General features: G+C 44.0%; 4 protein-coding genes across 4 annotated transcripts; 3 read left to right on the forward strand and 1 right to left on the reverse strand.

Moving 5' to 3' along the window:
- Positions 1-4,919: 4,919 nt before the first annotated feature.
- Positions 4,920-7,029, forward strand: GLAREA_02160 (MFS general substrate transporter; the record flags this gene model as incomplete). Its single annotated transcript, XM_008089376.1, has 7 exons — positions 4,920-5,134; positions 5,184-5,317; positions 5,371-5,494; positions 5,547-5,765; positions 5,820-6,185; positions 6,261-6,628; positions 6,716-7,029. 7 exons carry the CDS (start codon positions 4,920-4,922, stop codon positions 7,027-7,029), a joined length of 1,740 nt encoding a protein of 579 aa, XP_008087567.1.
- Positions 7,030-7,290: 261 nt separating this feature from the next.
- On the reverse strand, positions 7,291-8,303 carry GLAREA_02161 (P-loop containing nucleoside triphosphate hydrolase; the record flags this gene model as incomplete). The annotated part of the gene is made up of 4 exons (XM_008089377.1): positions 7,291-7,656; positions 7,709-7,882; positions 7,966-8,147; positions 8,204-8,303. The coding sequence occupies 4 exons, from the start codon at positions 8,301-8,303 to the stop codon at positions 7,291-7,293; spliced, it is 822 nt and encodes a 273-aa protein (XP_008087568.1).
- Positions 8,304-10,135: 1,832 nt separating this feature from the next.
- Positions 10,136-11,804, forward strand: GLAREA_02162 (uncharacterized protein; the record flags this gene model as incomplete). The annotated part of the gene is made up of 5 exons (XM_008089378.1): positions 10,136-10,319; positions 10,372-10,439; positions 10,485-10,861; positions 11,212-11,388; positions 11,792-11,804. The coding sequence occupies 5 exons, from the start codon at positions 10,136-10,138 to the stop codon at positions 11,802-11,804; spliced, it is 819 nt and encodes a 272-aa protein (XP_008087569.1).
- Positions 11,805-12,418: 614 nt separating this feature from the next.
- GLAREA_02163 (Thiolase-like protein) lies at positions 12,419-20,829 on the forward strand (the record flags this gene model as incomplete). The annotated part of the gene is made up of 14 exons (XM_008089379.1): positions 12,419-12,607; positions 12,666-12,810; positions 12,867-13,077; positions 13,171-13,228; positions 13,277-13,733; positions 13,787-13,920; positions 13,970-14,618; positions 14,677-15,806; positions 15,860-17,482; positions 17,543-17,604; positions 17,653-17,741; positions 17,790-19,555; positions 19,609-19,926; positions 19,981-20,829. 14 exons carry the CDS (start codon positions 12,419-12,421, stop codon positions 20,827-20,829), a joined length of 7,680 nt encoding a protein of 2,559 aa, XP_008087570.1.
- Positions 20,830-20,942: the final 113 nt, after the last annotated feature.

The following is a 20,942-nucleotide window of genomic DNA, read 5'->3' on the forward strand; positions in this document are numbered from 1 at the left end:
GTTCTTTGCGGGATCATATTACTTGCGCCTTTGCTGTCAAGAAATGGGTTTGAGATATACAGGAATCGGAATTGAATGGGAGGATTTGTGTGAAGAGGTATAGCGGTCTGTGATGGGGAAGAGGGATATCCCTTGTGACCCTTGCTAGGTAGGGAAAGCGTATTTTTGGGATGAGGTGGAAGGATCATCCTTGCGCTCAACTCGGGGAGGTCCTGGGAGGGCGGTATCTACCGATGAGGTGGCGTGGGTGGTGGACTGATTGGGGTATTTACGAGGAGCTTGGGAGATTTGGGGGGTCTGTAGGTTGGGTGTGATATCGTTTTGGGCGGTAGGTGGTGTGGGAGGGAGGTTTGTGGGTTAGGATCTGAGGATAGTACTGTAACTACCGGAGAGAGGGGGTAAGGTAGAGAGGGAATACTGTTAGGGAGTATAGGGATTAGGGTTGAAATAGAGGGATTAAGGGCAGTGAGATGCTGGAGGTTCGTGAGTTGGGCATTGTTGGGCTGAAATTCAAGGGCTTTTAGGTTTACCGGGGGGTGAGTTAAGGTTTACGGGGGTTATGAATTAGGGTATCTTTGGGGGGGGGGGTTAGGTTTAATATTGCGATTAGGGTTTAAGAAGGGTGGGTATTAGAGTTTTGGGAAATTTCCGTGTTGAAGCATAAAGGACACTTATTGTAAGGAATGTGAAAAGGGGACAAGTGGGGGGGGGAATATAAGGCATGCTGTTACAAAGACTTGGGATTATAAGTAAGCTATCTATGTGTCAGAGTTGAGAGTTGGAATTATATATGATTTATTTGAAGATAGGGGATGCGGATGCTTTATGTATTATTGTTGAAACTTGCTTAGAATGGGTTCAAGAAATACGTTATTGGGTAAGAGTATCAGGATGTTTTTAAGAGTGCGTGGAAGTGGGTGTTTTTTGAGGTTTGGTGAGAGGTTTGGGGAGAAGAAGAGGAGGGGTGATGGATGTTGAGGGGGTGATGGATTTAGTGTTTAAATGGGTAGAGTATTGGGCCTTTAAACTCTACTCATAATCTACTCACGATTAGTCCGAGTGGGTTGATTATTCCATTACTGCGCTCGGAAGGAATGTGATGGGAAATTTCTATCAGTGCTCGTGAGGATGATATGTTGGGGTGGCAGGGAAGCTTTTTTTGAAGTCTGAGATTGAGATGAGTTTGAGATTGGATTTGAGATTTGCATTTTACGACTGGGGAAGGATGATGTGGATGTAGAAGAGATGAGGTGGAAGAAAGCTAGGGTGCGGTGGTGTCGGCTTAAGTTGGGTTTGAAATTGGAATGAGTGGTTAGGTTTTAGTTGTGGTTGATTGTGGGGTTGGGGTTTGGAGGCTTTGGAGAGGTGGGAAAAGGATGGGATGGGTGTGGAAGGGATAAGATGGTTGTGGATGCGGTTGGCTTAATGGGGAATTCTCAATTTGAAGTAAGCTAGAATACGTTCTTGTTGGTTTAAGTTGTGTTTGAGATTAATATTTTAGTTGGGATTTGATATTGCGTTTGGGTTGAGAATTTAGAGTTTTGGGGGGATGTGAAAAGGATGGGGTAAGATGAATGTGGAATGGTAGAGGATGGGAAACTTCCATTATTAGATGTGTTACCGGTAAAGTGACATGGAGGTTATTGTTGTTCATTCGACTTTTGATTCGACGCTCATAGTTAGGAATAAGAAAAAAAATATCAATTTTTAAGCGTCGTCCGAGGAGGGCTGCTGTGGAGGAAAACTCAGGAGTTAACACTTTGCACTGCACGGCCATGCTCTCTGAATTTTGTTGCGTATGGATTTCCAAGGCCTTCTGATTTCCTGAAAATAATTCAAGAGCTGGAAGATTGATGATATCTGGGTAAGAAGGGGATGCGCGAGGGTAGATTCAGGTTTAGGTCTGATGAATGGTGATTGAGAATGGGAAGGATAACTGATAGGGGGAACTGGGAATGATTGAACAATCTATGAGTTCTGGATGGCGTGTTACTAGTATATTTCTAGCCGAAATCACTTTGCCTTCCAAGCTCTTCTCTTTTACATCAGACTTGGTATTGCTGCGGCTACAATCCACTACGTATACTTAATGTTCTTTAGGTAGTCGAGATAAGTGATAGAATGTAGCCTTATATTGCGATTTCGGGGTAGTGGTGACTTCCTGTTATATTACCAGTCAATTATCAGCAAAGCTGTTTATTTCTAGTGATATGGTACCAAAGAAGCAGATATATCTTCTGCCGTTGATTATAATGTTGTTGTTAGTATATTGGCACACAATTTATTGTTCGGGATTTCAGGAGGCTCATCATAAGTTGAGCTCTAGTCTATAATTATAATTGGGGAATGGCAATTTGTCCATTGTACAAAAGCTTGAAGGAAGATGGTAGATGTCGGATTGGATGTGAATGTAGATAAGGACGACAAGATAAAACATGTGCCTGAACCGCTGAAGATTAAGTAGATATAAGGGTAATGTAAGGATTGTCATTTGATAACACTATGCAGTTGGAGTATATCGGAATTAGAGTGCCGTAAACAGGTATTTCTTGTATATATATTTCAAGCAATTACTATAGGAACTATTATGTATTACGACTATAAGCAACTCCAGCCGAAAACTTGTTTTTGGTGGAACATACGCGAATTATACAGTATGTTTGTTAATTTCACGGCTCGTGTAAAGTGGGAAATGTATGATGGAGCGAAGGCACTGGGGGACTAGAGACGGCATTTTATCACGTCTGATCTAAGCAGCCAAGATATAAGATTAAGTGGCAATAGTAAGGCAAGATGTTAGTTGCTTGAGATTAGTGTAGCCTTGGTTGTGAAAAAGGACATGGAGAATAATTATTAGAAAAAAAAGTACTAAATACTTGAGATGGGCGTAGGGGATAATAAATAGGCGGGGTATAAATGAATATATTGCAAAGAGAAGATTTTTGAGTTTTGGGAAAGTGTTTAAGATGACTGTAATGTTGGGTTTGCAATTATCATCAAAGACATGTTTTATGGCAGTAGTATACAGTTTCTTGCGATTTCTTTTTTTGCTTCGAATAGCGCTAGAACGAAAGTAAAAGTTCAGATTGCTTAACGGAATCTGCGCACAAAGCCCATCCGCTATAACTCCCCTTCAGGCTCAGTTAAGTGTGTACTCTTTCAATACACAGACTGTACAATTAGAGCAGCTCCCCATCCGTACTATAGTAAGGATTCTGGTTTTTGTCCTTTCCTCTCTACCCATCTCTCCTCCTCTCCTTCCCTCGCTCTACCGACCATCCCTCTGTCCCTTATCTATCCATTAGTTTAGTACTGTGAGTATCCGGGTTTACTATTCCCTCTCTACCTCGTGTTCTCTAAACTGACTTTCGGGGCCACATAGAGCGCCCAAATCTGTCAGCCTAGGCGACCAAATCCGGTGAGCAGTCGTATTTACAACCTATTCTCACTGAATTCTGCGAAACTCTACCCAGTTGCCAGTCACTGATTCTACAACCCAAATCTGTACGTCTATACTGCGTCACAAAGAAAGAACGACGAAGATTCTGTCGTGGGTGTCGTAACTTCGGAAGATGAATCGCTACTAAAGGGGTTACTAAAGCCGTGTTACTGTTTCGCTGACCGTTTGATTTTGCTATATTGCGTCTATGCTAATGGCTGTAGGCCGAGGAATCATACTATCTAACTCGATCCTTGCACTGATTATTTATCGTTTCCTAATTGTATTCCGATTCAAGGTTTTTAAGACTGCTAGTAGGATATTTTCTTTTTCTGCCCCCGCATACTCTCCAAACAGCTTACTATAGTCGTAGTAGGTTTTTGCTTATTGATATTACGGATATCCGTACTAGGACACAGGTATATAAGTGTTTATTAGTTGGATCTATTATTCTGCGGTAATCCAGAATTGTCGTTGAGTGCGAAAAACCGGTAACATGGCCTTGTATATAAAGACCATCACCTCCTTTCCCTCTATAGTAGCGAGAACGACGCCGATCGTGTGAAATTCGAAGGGGGTGACCACTTAGGGTTAATTAAGGTTATCGTACGCATCTTCGATATAGATTTCTGAAAACTTTTGAATTTTTGAGATTTTAGTTTCCAGTTCTGCAAGTATTTACTTATCTATTACGGAATTATCTAATTTCGCACAGTATCAGTCAACACAACAAGAAATTAACTAATTCCTTAATTGCTAAGTGAGATAAGTGAATGTTCTATATATATAGAGAGAGAAGCTATAATCCCCTAATGATAGAGAATTGAAATATCTAAACTTATTAAAGTGTTATTAAGTTTAATAACGAGTTGTGGTAAATTCTCAGGTATCTTAATGTTAAGTGCTAATTAAGTGTCATTTACATGGTCCACTAGTGAGTGCATTGCAAGTCTGACGTGATACCTCCCTACGGCAGGATAACGGTACTCTACAACTCCGTCCAAACACAACACGCTATAATTACCTTTTTTTTAAGTAAACATATAGTATTCTGCTTATTGAAAAGTGGAAACGTAGCTATTGGGTAAGGGTGTTCGAAGTTGTTGCCAAACATTATTGTACCTGGATCGACGCACTGATGGTCCTCAGCGAGGCAGTCACGTTGTCGAGTCGCACTGAATTATTTCATTCAGGGGTGTTTACGCGAATGCGAACGCTGTAGTAGAAGGCTCACAGGTTGGTATCCAGCCGGTGCAAGGATACTGATGAACACTGCAACCTGCCGGTTAAGTTGGGTTGGTCCGTCATCTTCCAACATGCCTCGGGCCCCTGCCTGGGAAGTAATCAACAATCCTATAAACTTTCGGCTGACCCCAAGATGCATGTATCATTTTCCGCCATAAAGTAGATACTCAAGTTGGAATTTATAGAGCGAACCACCAATCAAATCGACTTACAATCATCATCACGCCGTGGAATCATGTCTGCAACGGACAGCATCGAAAAGAATGCTCAGTTACACAATACAAACGACGATGCAATACACAATGAACCTCAGCCCAGGGAAGCATCAGAAAAGGGATCTGGAGATACAAAGAGTCCCGAGAACCAAGTTTCTGTAGAAATAGAAGACACTGATGAGGAAACTTACGATTCCTTTCTTGATGGTTGGAGGCTCCAAGTTCTGAACATAGGGTTCGTCAAGCACCCTCTAGCCCATTTTCTTGCTGATAACATTGAGCAGCGTGCTTTTGTTTGTCTGCTTGTCATTTCTTGAGATGACGATTGTCGGCACATCGTTAGTCTCGATAACCAATTCCTTAAAAGGCTTTGATATCGCGAGCTGGGTAGTTTCGGCCTACTTAATCACTGACACTGGTAAGAGTTTCTTTCTCTAGAATCTGGATCATCTTCTAATAGTAATCTGCCAGGATTCTTGATGATCATTACAAAACTTAGCGACATTTTTGGACGGAGATCAACTATCATCGTTGTTCTTTGCTTTTTTAGTATCATATCAATTGGCTGTGGGTTCAGCCAGAATATGACGACCTTGTAAGCTGGTTGAAATTGAAGCCTTTTCTGGCTTGGCTAATCTTTACAACAGAATCGTACTCCGCGGGTTCCAGGGAATGGTAGGTGGTGGACTGTTCGGGATGGCATTCGTCGTTCTTCCCGAGATGGTTCCCGTAAGCAAATACCCTTTGTATTCTGCATTATTATCTTCTACCACCGCCCTCGCGAATTTGATGGGTCCACTCATCGGTGGTGCTGTCAACCATAATCCAAAGAATAAAGATGCTTGGAGGTGGATATTTTGGTTGAAGTAAGACCTTTTGTTACAATGATTTGTAGAATGATATTAACCAAATATATAAAGTGGACCAGCCGGCACCATCGCCTTGATTGCTACACTTATTGGAATGCCTTCTCGCTTTCCACACCAGAGGACGCCACTCCCGGATCGAAAGCAGAGCGTGCTAACAAGAAATAATTTTCGGAGGGTAGACGTTCTTGGCTTTTTCTTTCTATTGGGCGCATCAATCCTCGTCGTTACAGCCTTACAAGAAGGCGGCACCAGATATCCGTGGACGAGTCCGGTAACCTTGGTACTTCTTGTTGTGGGAATTGTTTTCTGGTTCTTCTTTGGTTTTTGGGAATGGTATCAGTCAAAGCGAAAGACGCCCCAAGAACCAGTAATGCCTTGGCGATTGGCAACAAATAGATATGTAGCGGGCCTGTTTTTGTAAGTTGAGTTCACGCATCACCGGCCCTTTACCGCAAGTATAGACACTAATATTCAATCGTTTTTGTCTGATAGGAATGCATTCTTTAGTGGCGGAACTTTTACAGTAACTATAGTAAATTTACCTCAGCGTTTTCAAATTGTCAATGGCAATTCGGCTTTAGAAGCAGGATATCGGCTTCTGACCCTGTCGCTCGTCGCATCAATGGGTAGTCTGACAACTGGCATTTTGATTCAAAGATGTCGCGTACCACCATTTTATGTGCTACTCGGAGCTGCACCTTTGCAGATGATTGGCCTTGTGCTAATGGGGTACTTGGGTCACGACTATGCTATAAACCCTGCTACCTATGGTTATCAAGCTATAGCAGGAATAGGATTCGGTGGAACTATCGCTACAGTCATCATGACAATTCCGCTGGCTGCCGGCAAGCAAGATGTTGGTACGTTCTACTTACTTTTGTTGCAAAGGTCTTTCCAAACCCTACTTCATTCTCTAGATGAAAGTACAAGCTGACAGGCGACGGAAGCGGTCGGTATGGGTGCCATTGGACAACTCCGTTCTCTCGGTGCCTCGATTGGTATTGCAATATGTACGAACATTCTCAATCGACACGTTTCTTCGTCACTTTCCACAATTATCTCACCCGAGCAGTTGCACGCACTTATACTCTCGACACAAACAATCGAGCAGTTCCCGCCTGAGACAAAGGCCTTGATTCGTCGTGCTTACTCGGAAGGATTTGATACCCAAATGCATGTCATGGCTGGGTTCTCAGCGGCTTCACTGTTGTGTGCGCTACTGTGCTGGGAAAGAACACCAAGACGACAAATTGCTTTGTAGACTTAGCACTTTGGTAAATTTGCCAAATTGATCATGAATGAATGGAAGGCAAAACATATCAACATGGTTCTCAACAGGAGGTAGTCTTCAACGCCAAAAAGAAAATATAATTAATACAACATCCTAGGTATGACGCTGTACACTTTCTTGAAGTGCAGCGAGTACGTGCATGTGTTCCTTTGAGATGGAACACTACTACCACCCACAAGCCACCTCATACCTCATCGGATTTTCCCAACTCTCCAAGCGTCAAAATCCAACTCAAACTCTAACTGCCCATCTCCATGCGACAACTGCCACCACCGTGACGAGAAGGTAAGGACCCAGGATTTTAACGAGAGAGAAAGCAACAGCTACCCTAAAGATATTGGCGGCATTGTCGCCTTTATTAACGTATGGAAAAGGCTCATTGCCTGCAGGTGGTTCCTTTCCCAGAAATCTACAAAGTGGCTCCCAGCCATCCCTGGGGTGGAACTCAAGAAGATTTTCTGGTTTAACTAAGGATCGGACATGGGCCACATGAGTGGGCATATACTTAGCTAAAGCCTTGCGGTCTCTCCAATCGTTGGGAGCCGTCCAGTCTGCTAGGCCAAGCTGCAAGGTCTCTTCAACATATGGCCATCCTTCCTTTTACTTGTCAATACTCACGATTCACGGTATAATTTCATGGGTGACTTACCGGGGAAAGCCACTTCATAAATGGCCACAGCCTCCAGCTGAGAATTGTGTAGAATGATGTCTCAACGGACTTCACCCATGACTCGGGATCGCGTTGGGTGAGTATGACCTTTGCATTTGGGAAAGCCTCGACAAGCTCTTTTGCGAAGTTTGCACATGGCATGTCGGTCACTGCCTATGAATAGATGTTAGATTCAGAATTCTCGTATTGAGGTTCGTGAGTTGGAATCGAACGGAAAAGAAGAAGTGTTAACGAACACTGTACTCTTGAAGAATCTTATCGAAGTCTGCCGGTCCGTAGGGTTCGCCTTTACCAAGGACCTTGTATCGTAGAGCTTCAGCCCAGCACTTGACGTGCCCAAGTTTTATATTCTGTGGCTGAACAGATTCGGTGAAATGATAACTTCGGTAACCTAATTTGTTCACGGCCGTATACATCGCTATTCAAAAGCTGTAAGACAAGATCTTGTCTGCTCGTTGCGTTGGAAGGACATACTCATGGTTGCTGTTCGAGACAACCCAAGACATAATACTTGCATCTCCACCGGTCGGGGCTTGATCGCCGGGATCTTGTCAACGGCTCTATCTGACGACATGATTGTATGAAGTTGCTGAATGATAGTGTCAAACTCCTATGAGCGATGTGAAATTGTGTGAGAGAGGCGTCGTGGAAGGATTCTGGAGACTGGGCAGTTGCCGAAAGGTACCAACAGAAAAGTTGGCTGCTATTGGCTTACATTACGATGAATCCAGACATGTTCCCGGATAAGTTCCAGTTTTACCAACCAATTCGTCTGTTACACAACATATTTACCCTTCAATTCACCTGTTACACAGCATATTTTTGAAAGCGAACCGCTTGGCTTTCACGGTAAATGCCGCAAGTGAAACACTTAACACTTTATCCTTCCAATGAGAACAATGCGGGCCTCTAGATCCCGAAAATGAGAGAATCGCACAATCGCAATTATTAAAACGCTTTTGTGAGGCGTAAATAGGGAGCAACAAATCATCCAACACTTTGATGTGGTAGAGCAGTGCAGCAGGCGTCAAGATCGGCATCCTATCTCTGCTATGTACTACATGAGAAGCCTGGATCCTACGGCTGGAGTTTGATAAAGAGCTGTTTTGCATGGTATGTTCACCTGGTGTTTCTACTTTGAGCTTGAAGATCGACATACATACATTGCGGCAAGCTGGTCAAGAGGATTTTAGCCGTGTTCTGCATTGTAACTTCACATGGGGTAACAAACCAGTCTGCGCGCATCAAGAATACCAAGAGCATTTCATGAGGGAAGTCGCAGAAGCATAGCCACCAATCATACTCAAAGAGGTACAGTTACCAAACTATCTTTCAAATGACAAACTAGACCTGGTAAGGAGTAACAACGGATTTCACGAGTCTTGACAAGGAACTTGGATTCTGACAGACAAGGCACGGTGTGTTGACCTGGCTGCAAAATACGGGAACCCCCTATAAATCCCTATGATAGTTCAAAAAGATAATAGGACAAAGTGAAGATAGTGCCGTAGTTCCCTTGGCTTTTGAACTGTAGCTATAAGCACTCCATACAGCCAGAAGAGTATATAGCTAATCCCCATGAGAGCTGGATCTCACCAACCGCAAGACTGTAATTACAGGTAATAACAACTCACGCGTCTGTTGCGTGTTTTTTCTGCTGGCATTCACCCTATCTTGTGTGATCAGATAGTGCGAGTCGTTTCCCGCTCACGAATGTTGGTATTCAAGATTTCGATTTTGTCATCGTGGAAATAAAAGGATGATGAGACGAGATGAATATCAACTTCCTATTGTGGGGTGGATGTCAAAGTGTGGTTGCAGTCTTTGCTCGGTGAAGGTTGTCATCGCAAAATAAATATATGGGGGTGGTCAGCCTTATGCCTGACGTGCAGGCTGCAGCATAACACTTACTTGATGCTGGTGACTGGCTTATAATGACAGTCCCACTTGCTGCAATTCAAGTCGTTTAATAGAGCCAGTAGGAGGATGCAGTACATAAGATCAACCTGGCCTGCGAAAGGGGGTGTTGGGCAAGCGCATGAGAGTTGCTCCCCATGCAACCACACCTCTCGTAACTCTAAGCTGGGGTCGAGTAAATAACTCGCAGATAGCGGTAGGAACCGAGTTTGATATGATCCTGCAGCACAAGTGCTTTCGCACACGTCCTTTCGCACACCGCTTGCAGAAATGCCTGGGAAAGGATCTCAAGCGATGGCTTCCAATCTCACCCTTCCATATTTGCTTACATCTCCTCCAGACTAACTAGTTGTCAACATTCCCACGTTTTCCCCCGGGACCCTCACACCAGGTTCGCAAGTAAGGCTTACAATTACATCGACAAATATTCATAGCTCTCTGCTCGCGCCAATTTACGATACGTTTCAATCGAATTATTCAACTTCCACAATGACGCTGTCGTATAACACCAATGTGATCATTATTGCCTGTGTATCTATTCCCATTGGGACACTTGCTGTTGTTATGAGGTTTCTTGCAAGGGCAAAAACCCATCAGAAGTATCAGGCAGAAGATTGGTTCTCTCTTGTGGCTCTTGTGGGGTTTCTAGTCTTTCAATCGCTAGTACTACACAGTATGCCTTATGAACACTGCTCAAGATGACTGTTGCTAATCTACACTCGCAGATATACACATGTTAGGCGAGAAGACCTTGTACCAAATTCATCCTGATACCCTCACTAGCTATCTCAAGGTAAAATCATCGCTTTACGTGGTATCAATACACTAACACGTTTAGTACCTCATCGCTGCTATGATTGCTTGCCCGATATCTTTTGCCGCCGCAAAGTTCAGCATCTTATTCCTCTACATGCGAGTGTTCGGAGTAAATCGACATTTCTCCCTCGGTGTCAAGATCGTAGGAGTATTGAACTTGCTCTGGATGCTTGCAAGTGTCCTCTCACTGATATTTCAGTGCACTCCTGTCCGCAGGGCATGGAATCCTATGCTACCCGGCACTTGCTTTAATCTTAGCACATTTACTGTGGCTGTTGAGGTGCCCAACTCTTTGCTGGACTTCGTTATGATGGCTCTTCCAATATCCATGCTCCGAAAGTTGAAAATGCGTCTCAGGGACAAGATCGTAATTGGCATAACTTTTCTTCTTGCTGGCGCGTAAGTAAAACTCCAGAGGCCATTCACGAAAGGTCAAGCTGATGATTTGAAGGGTTGGCATAATCGGGTTCGTTCGGATTGCAATAACCTATCATCCACATTGTAAGTTGTGTAAACCGATCTAAGGTACAAAGCTAACTTGTTGAAGATAACCCTAAAAATACTGCGCCCTGGATGGCAATTCAATTGTTGATGGGGGTTGTATGTTGCTGCCTACCAACTTACCGACCATTGTTTCATAATGTCAAATTCCTCGACTCCTTGAGGTCAGGCTTTACAAGCTTGGTAAGAGGGACCGACAGATCGAAGAACAGTTCAATCACCGGCGAAAACGATATTTCGTTGACAAGGGGATATTTCCGACAAGCAGACGGGGGATACAAACTCGATGATCACACTCCGGAGAGAAGCGTGTCAACTCATGTAGAGGGGACCGTCGGCAGAGATACTCGTTCGGGGGAGGAACATACAAACGACAAATCTCTCTATACGAAAGGTATCAGTGTTCAAAAAACAGTTGAGATTGTGTAACCGCTATAACAAAGCGTGCATGGAGAAACTTGTGGCACAATTAATTTCTCACACGAGCATTCTTTAACTCATCTGGAGGAGAGACTATCGATTCAAGGTGCTGGATCTATATGTTTTATCATTACTGTGCTAGAAAACTTTTATTTGCTCAATCAATATTTTATGAAGGAAAATATCACCTCCCTAAAAGCTATTGGTGATGTTAATGGGATTGTCTCAAGAGATATTTCAACGTTGGAAGCCTTGAAAGCATTTAATATTGGATTTGAATATTACTATGCAGTATCATCATAGCCTTTTTAGATGACTGATTGCCCTGTATGATCTGATTAAAGACATACTTCTGTATACATGGCTTTGTTGGGAGTCGATATATACTTACTAATAGGATTAAAATAGCAATCAGAAGTAGTATTACTAGCAGCTATTTTAGGGGGCCAAAATTCCTGCAAATAAGATCTCTTCGATAAGATCTGCATGTTGGCAGAAAAATGAAAAACGTAGAAACGCTTCCAGGGAAGCATCGAAATTTAAATGAAACTACCTCATCCTTGTAAGTAGTTACACCGGTTGAATATCTTTCAGTTTATCCTTTTCTCGTGTGCCAACTTCGGATGTTGAGAATGCAAACCCTTGATTTATGTAGCCACAATCACCGGCCACCTACCTCAGGCATTTGCGCTCCAAAAGAGGCGCATTTTCAGAATGAAACCCTGAGAATGCCGGTGTGTGTGGTGACCAACTTACTTGCGGCTGTGTATGGTTACCTTGACTCGTAACTCGTCTCTACTTGCCATTGGTGTTAGTCCAATGTCGATCTAGAGACAGGAATTACCTAGTAAAATACTGCCTGGTTGCCAAAACATTTTCCTTTCGCAAGAATTCAGTTTCGATCTTTTAACGTCACCAAAATAGATCCCAGTTTATCGTTCAAGACTATTTTCAATTTTAAAACGATCTTTTATTCTCGAAGTATTATATCTCAGAGCAATGAAGCAGCATACTGATTGCAAGAAGGCCCAAAACATGAATGGGAGCCTTTTTGGTAAGGTGGCAGATTCCGAAGCCGTCGCCGTCATTGGTTTATCACTTAGATTCCCCCAAGATGCCAGTTCACCGGCTGAATTTTGGGAAATGCTCATGAAAGGGAAAAGTGCAAGAACGGAAGTTCCAAAGGATAGATATTACATTGATGGAATCAAGCAAGCTGGCAAAGTAAGCTAAATCCAAAGTCCTGAGTGTTCTTAGAACAAAATTTGAACAGTTGAATTAGATCAATGTCACCCAAGGTCATTTTATGAAAGAGAATATTTCCACGTTTGATGCATCCTTCTTTTCATTTACAGAAGCGGAGGTAATCTCTATGGACCCTATGCAAAGGTGGCTCTTGGAAGTCACCTATGAGGCAATTGAAAACAGTAAATCATCCCTCTTGACAAACTACATAGCTATATACGATCTGATACAATTTTAGGTGGACTTAAAATGCAACAAATCAAAGAATCTTCAACTTCAGTTTTTATTGGGTCTTTCTTGGGAGAATATGAGAAGATTCTCGGCCGAGATCCCCAGCTGTCGAGCAAGTATAAGTCTTCGGGAGCGGCAACATCAATGCTGGCAAATCGTATCAGTTGGTTTTACGATCTCAGAGGGCCGTCACTAGCAGTAGATACTGCCTGCTCAAGGTAAGCCATAAGTAACAATACGAGGGTTTTCTCTACTTCCAGCCTTCTGATTTCTGCTATATCGATTTTGTTCGACGACTAACGATCTTACAGTAGCATGTACGCATTCCATCTTGCATGCCAAAGCATTCGCTCCGGAGAAACCGAAATGGTAAGTCTTTACTTATCAGCAGCCGTGCAAAAAGCTAATTGATTTCAGGGTATAGTGGGTGGAAGCAATGTAATGCTAAATCCAGGTACCACACAAGACCTAGCAGACCTTGGGTTCCTCTCCCCAGATGGTACTAGCTATGCTTTTGATGAGCGCGCAAATGGTTATGGCCGCGGTGAAGGAATAGGGGTTGTCATAGTGAAAGCTCTATCAAAGGCGATACGAGATGGTGATACTATCAGGGCAGTGGTCAGAGCGACAGGAGTGAATCAAGACGGACATACTCCAGGAATTACTCAGCCAAGCCAAAGTGCTCAAGAAGACATGATACGCGACACATACGCCTCCGCTTCTCTGGACATGGGCAAGACTGCATTCGTGGAAGCCCACGGAGTCGGTACAACACTAGGGGATCCCACGGAAGCTACTGCCATCGGGAACGTGTTCAGAGACTCACGTAAAAATGATGTTCCAATATTGATTGGAGCAGTAAAAACAAACATAGGTACGTTCTCCCCAAGTTATTTGGACGTCTTATACTAAATTTTTCTGAAATAGGTCATCTGGAAGGGGCAAGTGGCGTGGCAGGCTTAATAAAAACAATCCTCGCTCTCGAAAAGGGGGTTATACCACCAAACATTTGGTTTGAGAGGGTAAATCCCAGCATTGATGTTGACCATCTAAGAATTGAAGTGAGTTTAGTCGTAACGATACCGGAGGCAATTGCTAATGATGTTGGAGTTTCCAACTAAGCCAAAGTCCTGGCCAGTAGATGGAGTGCGAAGAGCCTCGGTTAATTCTTTCGGGTTCGGCGGCGCCAATGCCCACGCCGTACTTGACGACGCCTACCATTACTTGAAACATCACCAGATTGATGGAAATCACTCAACAGTAATATCACCATCGCCATGTAGTCGGCTTAACGGGTTTCATCAGAAGATTCCGAATGGCATTACCAATGGTGTTTCCCATAACCACCATGGCGACGACTCAGAAGAGGAACTCGAAAGGCAGTTATTTGTATTTTCCGCAGCGAGTGAAGCGAGCCTACAATGCTTGGTAGAAATTTACTTCAAGTCATTGCCACAACACGGAGACAATTCCTACTTGAGAAATCTAGCCTTCACCCTCTCCGAAAAGAGGACCTCCTTGCCATGGAAGTTATTCTCGTCGTCAAACTCGATAGATGATCTCAAAAAGACTCTGTCAAACAATGCCCTTGCCAAGGTCAAGTCATTAGAAGTACCAAAACTGTGCTTCATTTTCACAGGACAAGGGGCAGCTTGGTATGCTATGGGTCGCAAACTTCTGTCTCATCAAGTGTTCTTAAACAGTATACAGACCTCAGAGGCATTCCTACATGCCCTAGGCTGCCAATGGTCAATCACTGGTCAGTAAAACTTCTTTATACCGAATTTTTATCACGGAAAATAGCTAACCTTTGCCAGAGGAACTTTTGAAAGATGAAAAAAGCACTAGGCTCAATGAAGCCGTAGTCAGTCAGCCCGTGTGCACAGCTCTCCAGATTGCTATACTACAGTTGCTTGTAAGCTGGAAAATCAAACCGAAGTATGTCCTCGGCCATTCATCAGGCGAGATAGCCGCCGCATACGTAGCCGGAGGAATCTCACATGAATCCGCTTGTGCCATTGCCTATCATCGAGGTCAAGTGACATTACTGAAGCAGGGAGATAAACCTGAGTCAATGCTAGCCGTCGGCCTTTCAGGTCCCCGAGTCAAAATGTATTTCCAGTTGCCAGAACACCGCGACCGATACATTTATATCGCTTGTTACAATAGCCCGACAAGTACAACAATTTCAGGAGATAAAGCAGACCTTGAAGCTTTTCAAGTGTTCCTTGAAAAAGAAAATGTTTTTGCGAGAAGACTCCCAGTCAATATCGCATACCATTCGCCTCGGATGAATGAAATTTCAGCACAGTACAATAAACTAATCCACTCGATATCGCCTGGGACCCCATTATATCCTGATATAGCGATGATATCCTCCTTGAGAGGCTCTCAAATTTGTGCAACTGAAGCCTCCAACCCACAATACTGGGTGGATAACATGGTTTCGCCTGTTCGGTTTCTACAAGCCATGGAGAGTCTACCAAACTTTCAAGTGGTCAACGGGCACTCAAAAGAAGAGCACAATCTAAACTTCTTAGAAATTGGCCCTCACTGTACACTGAAAAGTGCCGTACATGACTTCTTGGTTTCTAAATCAAAAGAAAGTGGCGCAAAGTACACTTCCATACTCATGCGTCATAAGTGCGCATTGGATACTTCTCTCCGCGCTGCTGGAGAGGTTTATTGTTGGGGTCATAGTGTGGACATTAATATGGTTAACCGGAAAGAGGGCGCTCCACCACCTCGAATGTTGGTTAATTTGCCATCCTATCCTTTCGAACACGAAAAGGAGTATTGGTTCGAAAGCAGGATCGACAGGAACTCTCGATTCCAGTATCCAGCTCAGAAGCTTCTCGGTAAGAGAGTGGAAGACTGGAATCCCTTAGAGCCAAGATGGCGTAATATTATCAGAGCATCAGATTATCCTTGGATTAGGGATCACAATGTTTGTCTACCCATCTATTACCAACAGGGAGAATCTATCTAACTGTTTTAAAGGTAAACAATACTGACTTATTGCCCGCTGCTGGTATGCTTGTGATGGCACTTGAGGCTTCTCGACAACTTTCGGACAGCACCCGAAAAGCGAAAGGGTACGAATTTGCCGATGTTTCTTTCAAAAGACCATTAGTAATACTCCCAAACGACGAAGGAGTCGAGATACAAGTATACTTGAAACCCGGAGTTGAGAGAGCGGGCCTAACAAGAAGCTCGTTTCGTATCTGCGCTTACGAAGACCGAGCATGGTCAGAAATTTGTGATGGGCATATCAGTATCGAATTCATAAACGAGAGCAGCAGTTTTGATGAGGGACCCGCGTTAGAGTGCGTCACGCAATCCTATGAGAAAGAATGCACTGAGCGCAAAGCTAGATGCACCTTGTCATTATCTTCGAAGGAATTTTATGCCCGAATGGTGGCGTACGGTTACAATTTTGGACCTAAATTTCAGTCTCTAAAGGAATTGAAGCACAACGATGACAAGGAAGCAGTTGCTATTATAAACCTTCTAGACTGGCAACTCGAAGACTATCTCATACACCCCACAGTCTTGGACTCATTTCTTCAGCTATCTCTGTTAGCAAATACAAACGGCGGGGCTGAAAAACTACCCACGATGGTCCCGACAATTTGTCGCAAATTTTGGATTTCTGCAGACATAAATTCTAAACCTTCCACTTCGACAATGCACTTGTACGTCAAAGGCCAGTCACAAGGGTTTCGACAGGCACGATCAAACATCATTATTCTCCAAGGGGACCGAAAAAGTCTTGCTGCACATGGAGAATTCCAAGCGACGGTGACTACTGAATCATCCCCAACGAGCCCCAATGACTTGGAAAAGCATAAGAGATTTTGCTACAACATGGAATGGAAACCCGATCATAGATTCCTCAGTCAAGAAAAGCTCATATCGTACTGTACTGACAAAGTGATCAATAATGTCCAATGGCTCAGCACAATAGAAGACAGAAGCTTACTCGTCCACATGGGCTGGGAAAGAGTTGCTCGAGAGTACGCAAAGAACCCGGACATGTTACCACACTCAAAACCTCATCTCGAAAAATATCTGAAGCTAGGAGAACGACGGCTTGCAGCCTACCCCAAGAAGGAACTCCTTCAAAGCATGACTTTGACAGATGGAGAGTTTGAAGACCTGTGCGTCACTGTTGCGGGCCAGAATCCCGAGGGAATGGTCTTAGTCAACGTACTCATGAACCTATTCTCCGTTCTGACCGGCAAGCTTGACCCGCTTGAACTCATGTTCAAAGATGGGTTGATCAACAAATTATATGCTTATATGCATGAATCTGTCACTTTCCAAAGTCTTCTCGGTTATGTGGAATTGCTTGCCCACAAAACTCCGAATATGAAGATTCTTGAGTTGGGTGCAGGAACAGGAGGAGCCACACAGGGAGTCATTAACACACTTACGAGCACTGGGACTTGTCTTTTTTCCGAATACACCTTTACTGATATTGCACCAAGTTTTTTCCAGGCTGCTGAAGAGAAGTTCCGCACTCGTGGTAGTCGAATGGTATACAAGCAGTTGGATATTGAGAGGGATCCTCGGAACCAGGGGTTTGAGGCTGGAAGATACGACGTGATCGTGGCTTCAAATGTAAGTGCAAGATACCCGTGATGCTGCAAAAGCACAAACACTAATTGCAGTTCTTTTAAGGTGTTGCATGCAACAGCAAGTCTCAAAAACACTCTCAACAATGCACGTATTCTTCTCAAACCGTATGTTTAAAAGGATCAACAGCTAGAACTGAGCTAATTGTCGTATAGAGGAGGAAAACTTCTAATGTATGAATACACTGACATAAACGAACCGGTTTCGAGTTTCATATTCGGTTTACTGCCTGGATGGTGGCTTGGTGAGTCGCGTGATAAAATTACTAGGAAGTTGCTGATATTTTCTTTAGGCACCGAGGATGTGAGGAAATGGGGACCCACGGTACCAAGAATCGTTTGGGATGAGTATCTAAAGGATTCTGGATTTACTGGCATTGACGTTGCCTTTCCACTCCATGAAGATTTTGAGCCGTTCAGTGGGATGGTAGCAACAGCAGCAGCAACTCTTGACGGAACTACCCAGAACGATGCAAATATTGGAATTTTGATAAACTTTAGATCTATATCACAAAACGAAATTGCGAAGAAGCTTCAGGACCTCTTTAGGGAGTCGTCGGCGAGATGCGATATTGTTTCGCTGGAGAATGTCGGGGATAACGACTATAACTGCCACAATCTATGGATATCACTGCTAGAAGTTGGGGAGCACTTCTTGTACCAAATATCAGACCAACGCCTTGATACGCTACGAAAAGTAATTTCAAATGCCGAAACAATTGTTTGGATAGGATCCCAGGCTTCCAACGAATCCGGGCCACAGCTGCTGGAAAACATGGCAACTGGTTTCATCAGATGTATGAGGGCTGAGAATCCGCAGACGAAGTTCGTCAATATCATGATGGGGGACTGGCATTGTGCTACTCCGACACTCGAAGCGTTGTCCAGCATAACAATGGCAACGTTTGAAGCATCGCTAGACGAATACGAACCGGAGTTCTTGGAGAAAGATGGAGCGTTCAACATCAATCGTCTGGTCGAGAGTCAAATGAACCAAGTCATCTCAAACAAAACTACAGAGCAATCTGCCTATATCCAAACACTCGGACAAGAGCCGTCGCGACGATTGAAGCTGAGTGTCGCACGGCCAGGAATGCTGGATTCATTCCAATACATTGACGAAGTGACGAGCTTCGCAGTCCCACTGGGACCCGACGAGATTGAAGTTCAAGTCAAGGTAATGGGGCTTAATTTTCGGGATGTGTTGATCGCCTTGGGACAAGAGCCCGCTTCGCACTTCGGGTTCGAATGCTCGGGCGTTGTTCTCAATGTCGGATCAGATATCGCAAATGAAGTCAAACCGGGTGACAGAGTAGCTTGCATCAAAGCAGGTTGCTTCCAAACGGTTGTTCGATGCAAGTGGAACGCGGCACTGAAGATCCCGGATTCCATGTCTTTCGAGACAGCAGCTGCATTTCCGATTACATACAATTCTGCATATCACGCCATATACAGACTTGCATCCATGAAACCCAAAGAAAGTATTCTTGTACATTCAGGTTCCGGCGGCCTTGGACAAGCTTGTATACAATTAGCGAAGCTTCTCGACGCCACTATATACGCTACCGTGAGCTCGGAGGCAAAGAAGCAATTCCTAATTGACAAGTACGACATCTCCCCGCAACGAATCTTCTCCAGCAGGAACTTGTCCTTTGCCGATGGGATTATGGCTCTTACAGGTGGCCGTGGGGTGGATGTGATTATCAACTCCCTCTCAGGTGCGGCTCTTCAACGTACCTGGGAATGTATTGCACCATTCGGTCGGTTCATCGAAATGGGAAAAAGAGATATCCACAACTTTGGGACTCTTCCGATGTTCCCTTTCTCTCAGGGCGCTACATTTTCGAGCTTCGACCTCTTTCAAATGTGGCATTTTCCAGAAACTGCGAAAAGTGTCTTTGAAACCACCATGAAGCTTCTTGTAGATGGTCTTGTGACGATCCCAACACCTTTACATGAATATCAGGGCACTGAGATAGTAGAGGCGTTTAGATATCTAGAGAGTGGTAATAGCTGTGGAAAGATCGTTATCCACATTAATCCAGATGACAAGGTTATGGTACATACCCTCCAGCCCCAACCGCCAACCGTTCGATACTGACATGAATATAGGTTGCACCCAGTAGCCAATGGAAATGCAAATTTGATCCAGCTGCTACGTATTTGATCGCTGGAGGTCTTGGAGGAATCGGAAGAAGTATAGCTCAGTGGATGGTAGATAACGGTGCAAAGAATTTGATACTTCTCTCTCGAAGTAAAAATCACAGTGAAGCTGCCAGGAGTATGCTGGAAGGATTCCGAAATAAGGGTATCCAGGTCTATACACCGCCGTGCGATATCAGCTTCGAGACTTCATTGAGGAATGCTCTTCAGGCTTGTGGTAGCATACCGCCAATAAAGGGATGTATTCAAGCATCGATGGTGTTAAGGGTGAGTGATTCATTGCCTTAAATTGAAATAAAGACCCAGCTAACCTCGCAAAAGGATACTCTATTCGAATCGATGACAGCAGAAGATATGGCAGAAGCCACCAAGCCGAAAGTTGACGGCTCTTGGAATCTCCATAAACTCCTCCCTACCGGTCTCGACTTTTTCGTGCTTCTATCTTCAGCTGCTGGGATAGTCGGCACGCTATTCCAATCAAACTACGCCGCAGGAAACACGTTCCAGGATGCGCTAGCAGCTCACCGCGTCAACAGCGGAGAGAAAGCTCTTTCTCTCGACCTCGGGATCATTTCCGATGTAGGTCATGTTGCTGAAGAGGACTTGACCGATGCCCTTGGTATTGAATATTATGGCGGGGTAACGAAAAAGGATATACTTGCGATGCTAGACCTGGCGTGCGACAATACTCAGTCATTGCAAGCTGCTCAAGAGATCATAGGGGTTGATGCTCTTCGTGCAAACAAGTTCCGTGGGAGTGAAGGCACAATTCTACTACGGCGTCCCTTGTTTAGACATCTATTCCAGATGTCCGAGCAGGAAACCAGAGACCAACAACATGATCAGGAAATCAACAACTATCGAGATACGATCATGGCGGCACAATCAATGAAGGAGGTTCGCGAGATTATCTTGAGCGCGTTGCTGGATAAACTTTCGAAAACGTTAGCTGTCGACAAGAAGGGCCTTGATATAGTAAAGCCAATGCATTCATACGGCCTGGACTCTCTCTCGGCCGTCGAGATGAGGGCTTGGTTCGGTAATGCCATCGCTGCTGACGTCGCGGTTTTCCACATATTGGGCAATAGTAGTATCGAGCAAATGGTGACGAGTATTGCACCGAAGAGTAAGTTCTTGTCGGAGAAAGTAAAAGGGGAAGTCAGCTTTTAAGTAGACGTATCTTTGCGGTTAAAATAAGCTACAAACCCTGTTATCTGAATGAACCTGATCTTCGATTCATTAGTATTAAGGAGAATGTAAAAGCATAGGAATGGATTTATGTA

The sequence above is a fragment of the Glarea lozoyensis genome (genome assembly GCF_000409485.1).
Source record: "Glarea lozoyensis ATCC 20868 chromosome Unknown GLAREA7, whole genome shotgun sequence".
In the NCBI taxonomy this organism is placed as follows: Eukaryota; Fungi; Ascomycota; class Leotiomycetes; order Helotiales; family Helotiaceae; genus Glarea; species Glarea lozoyensis.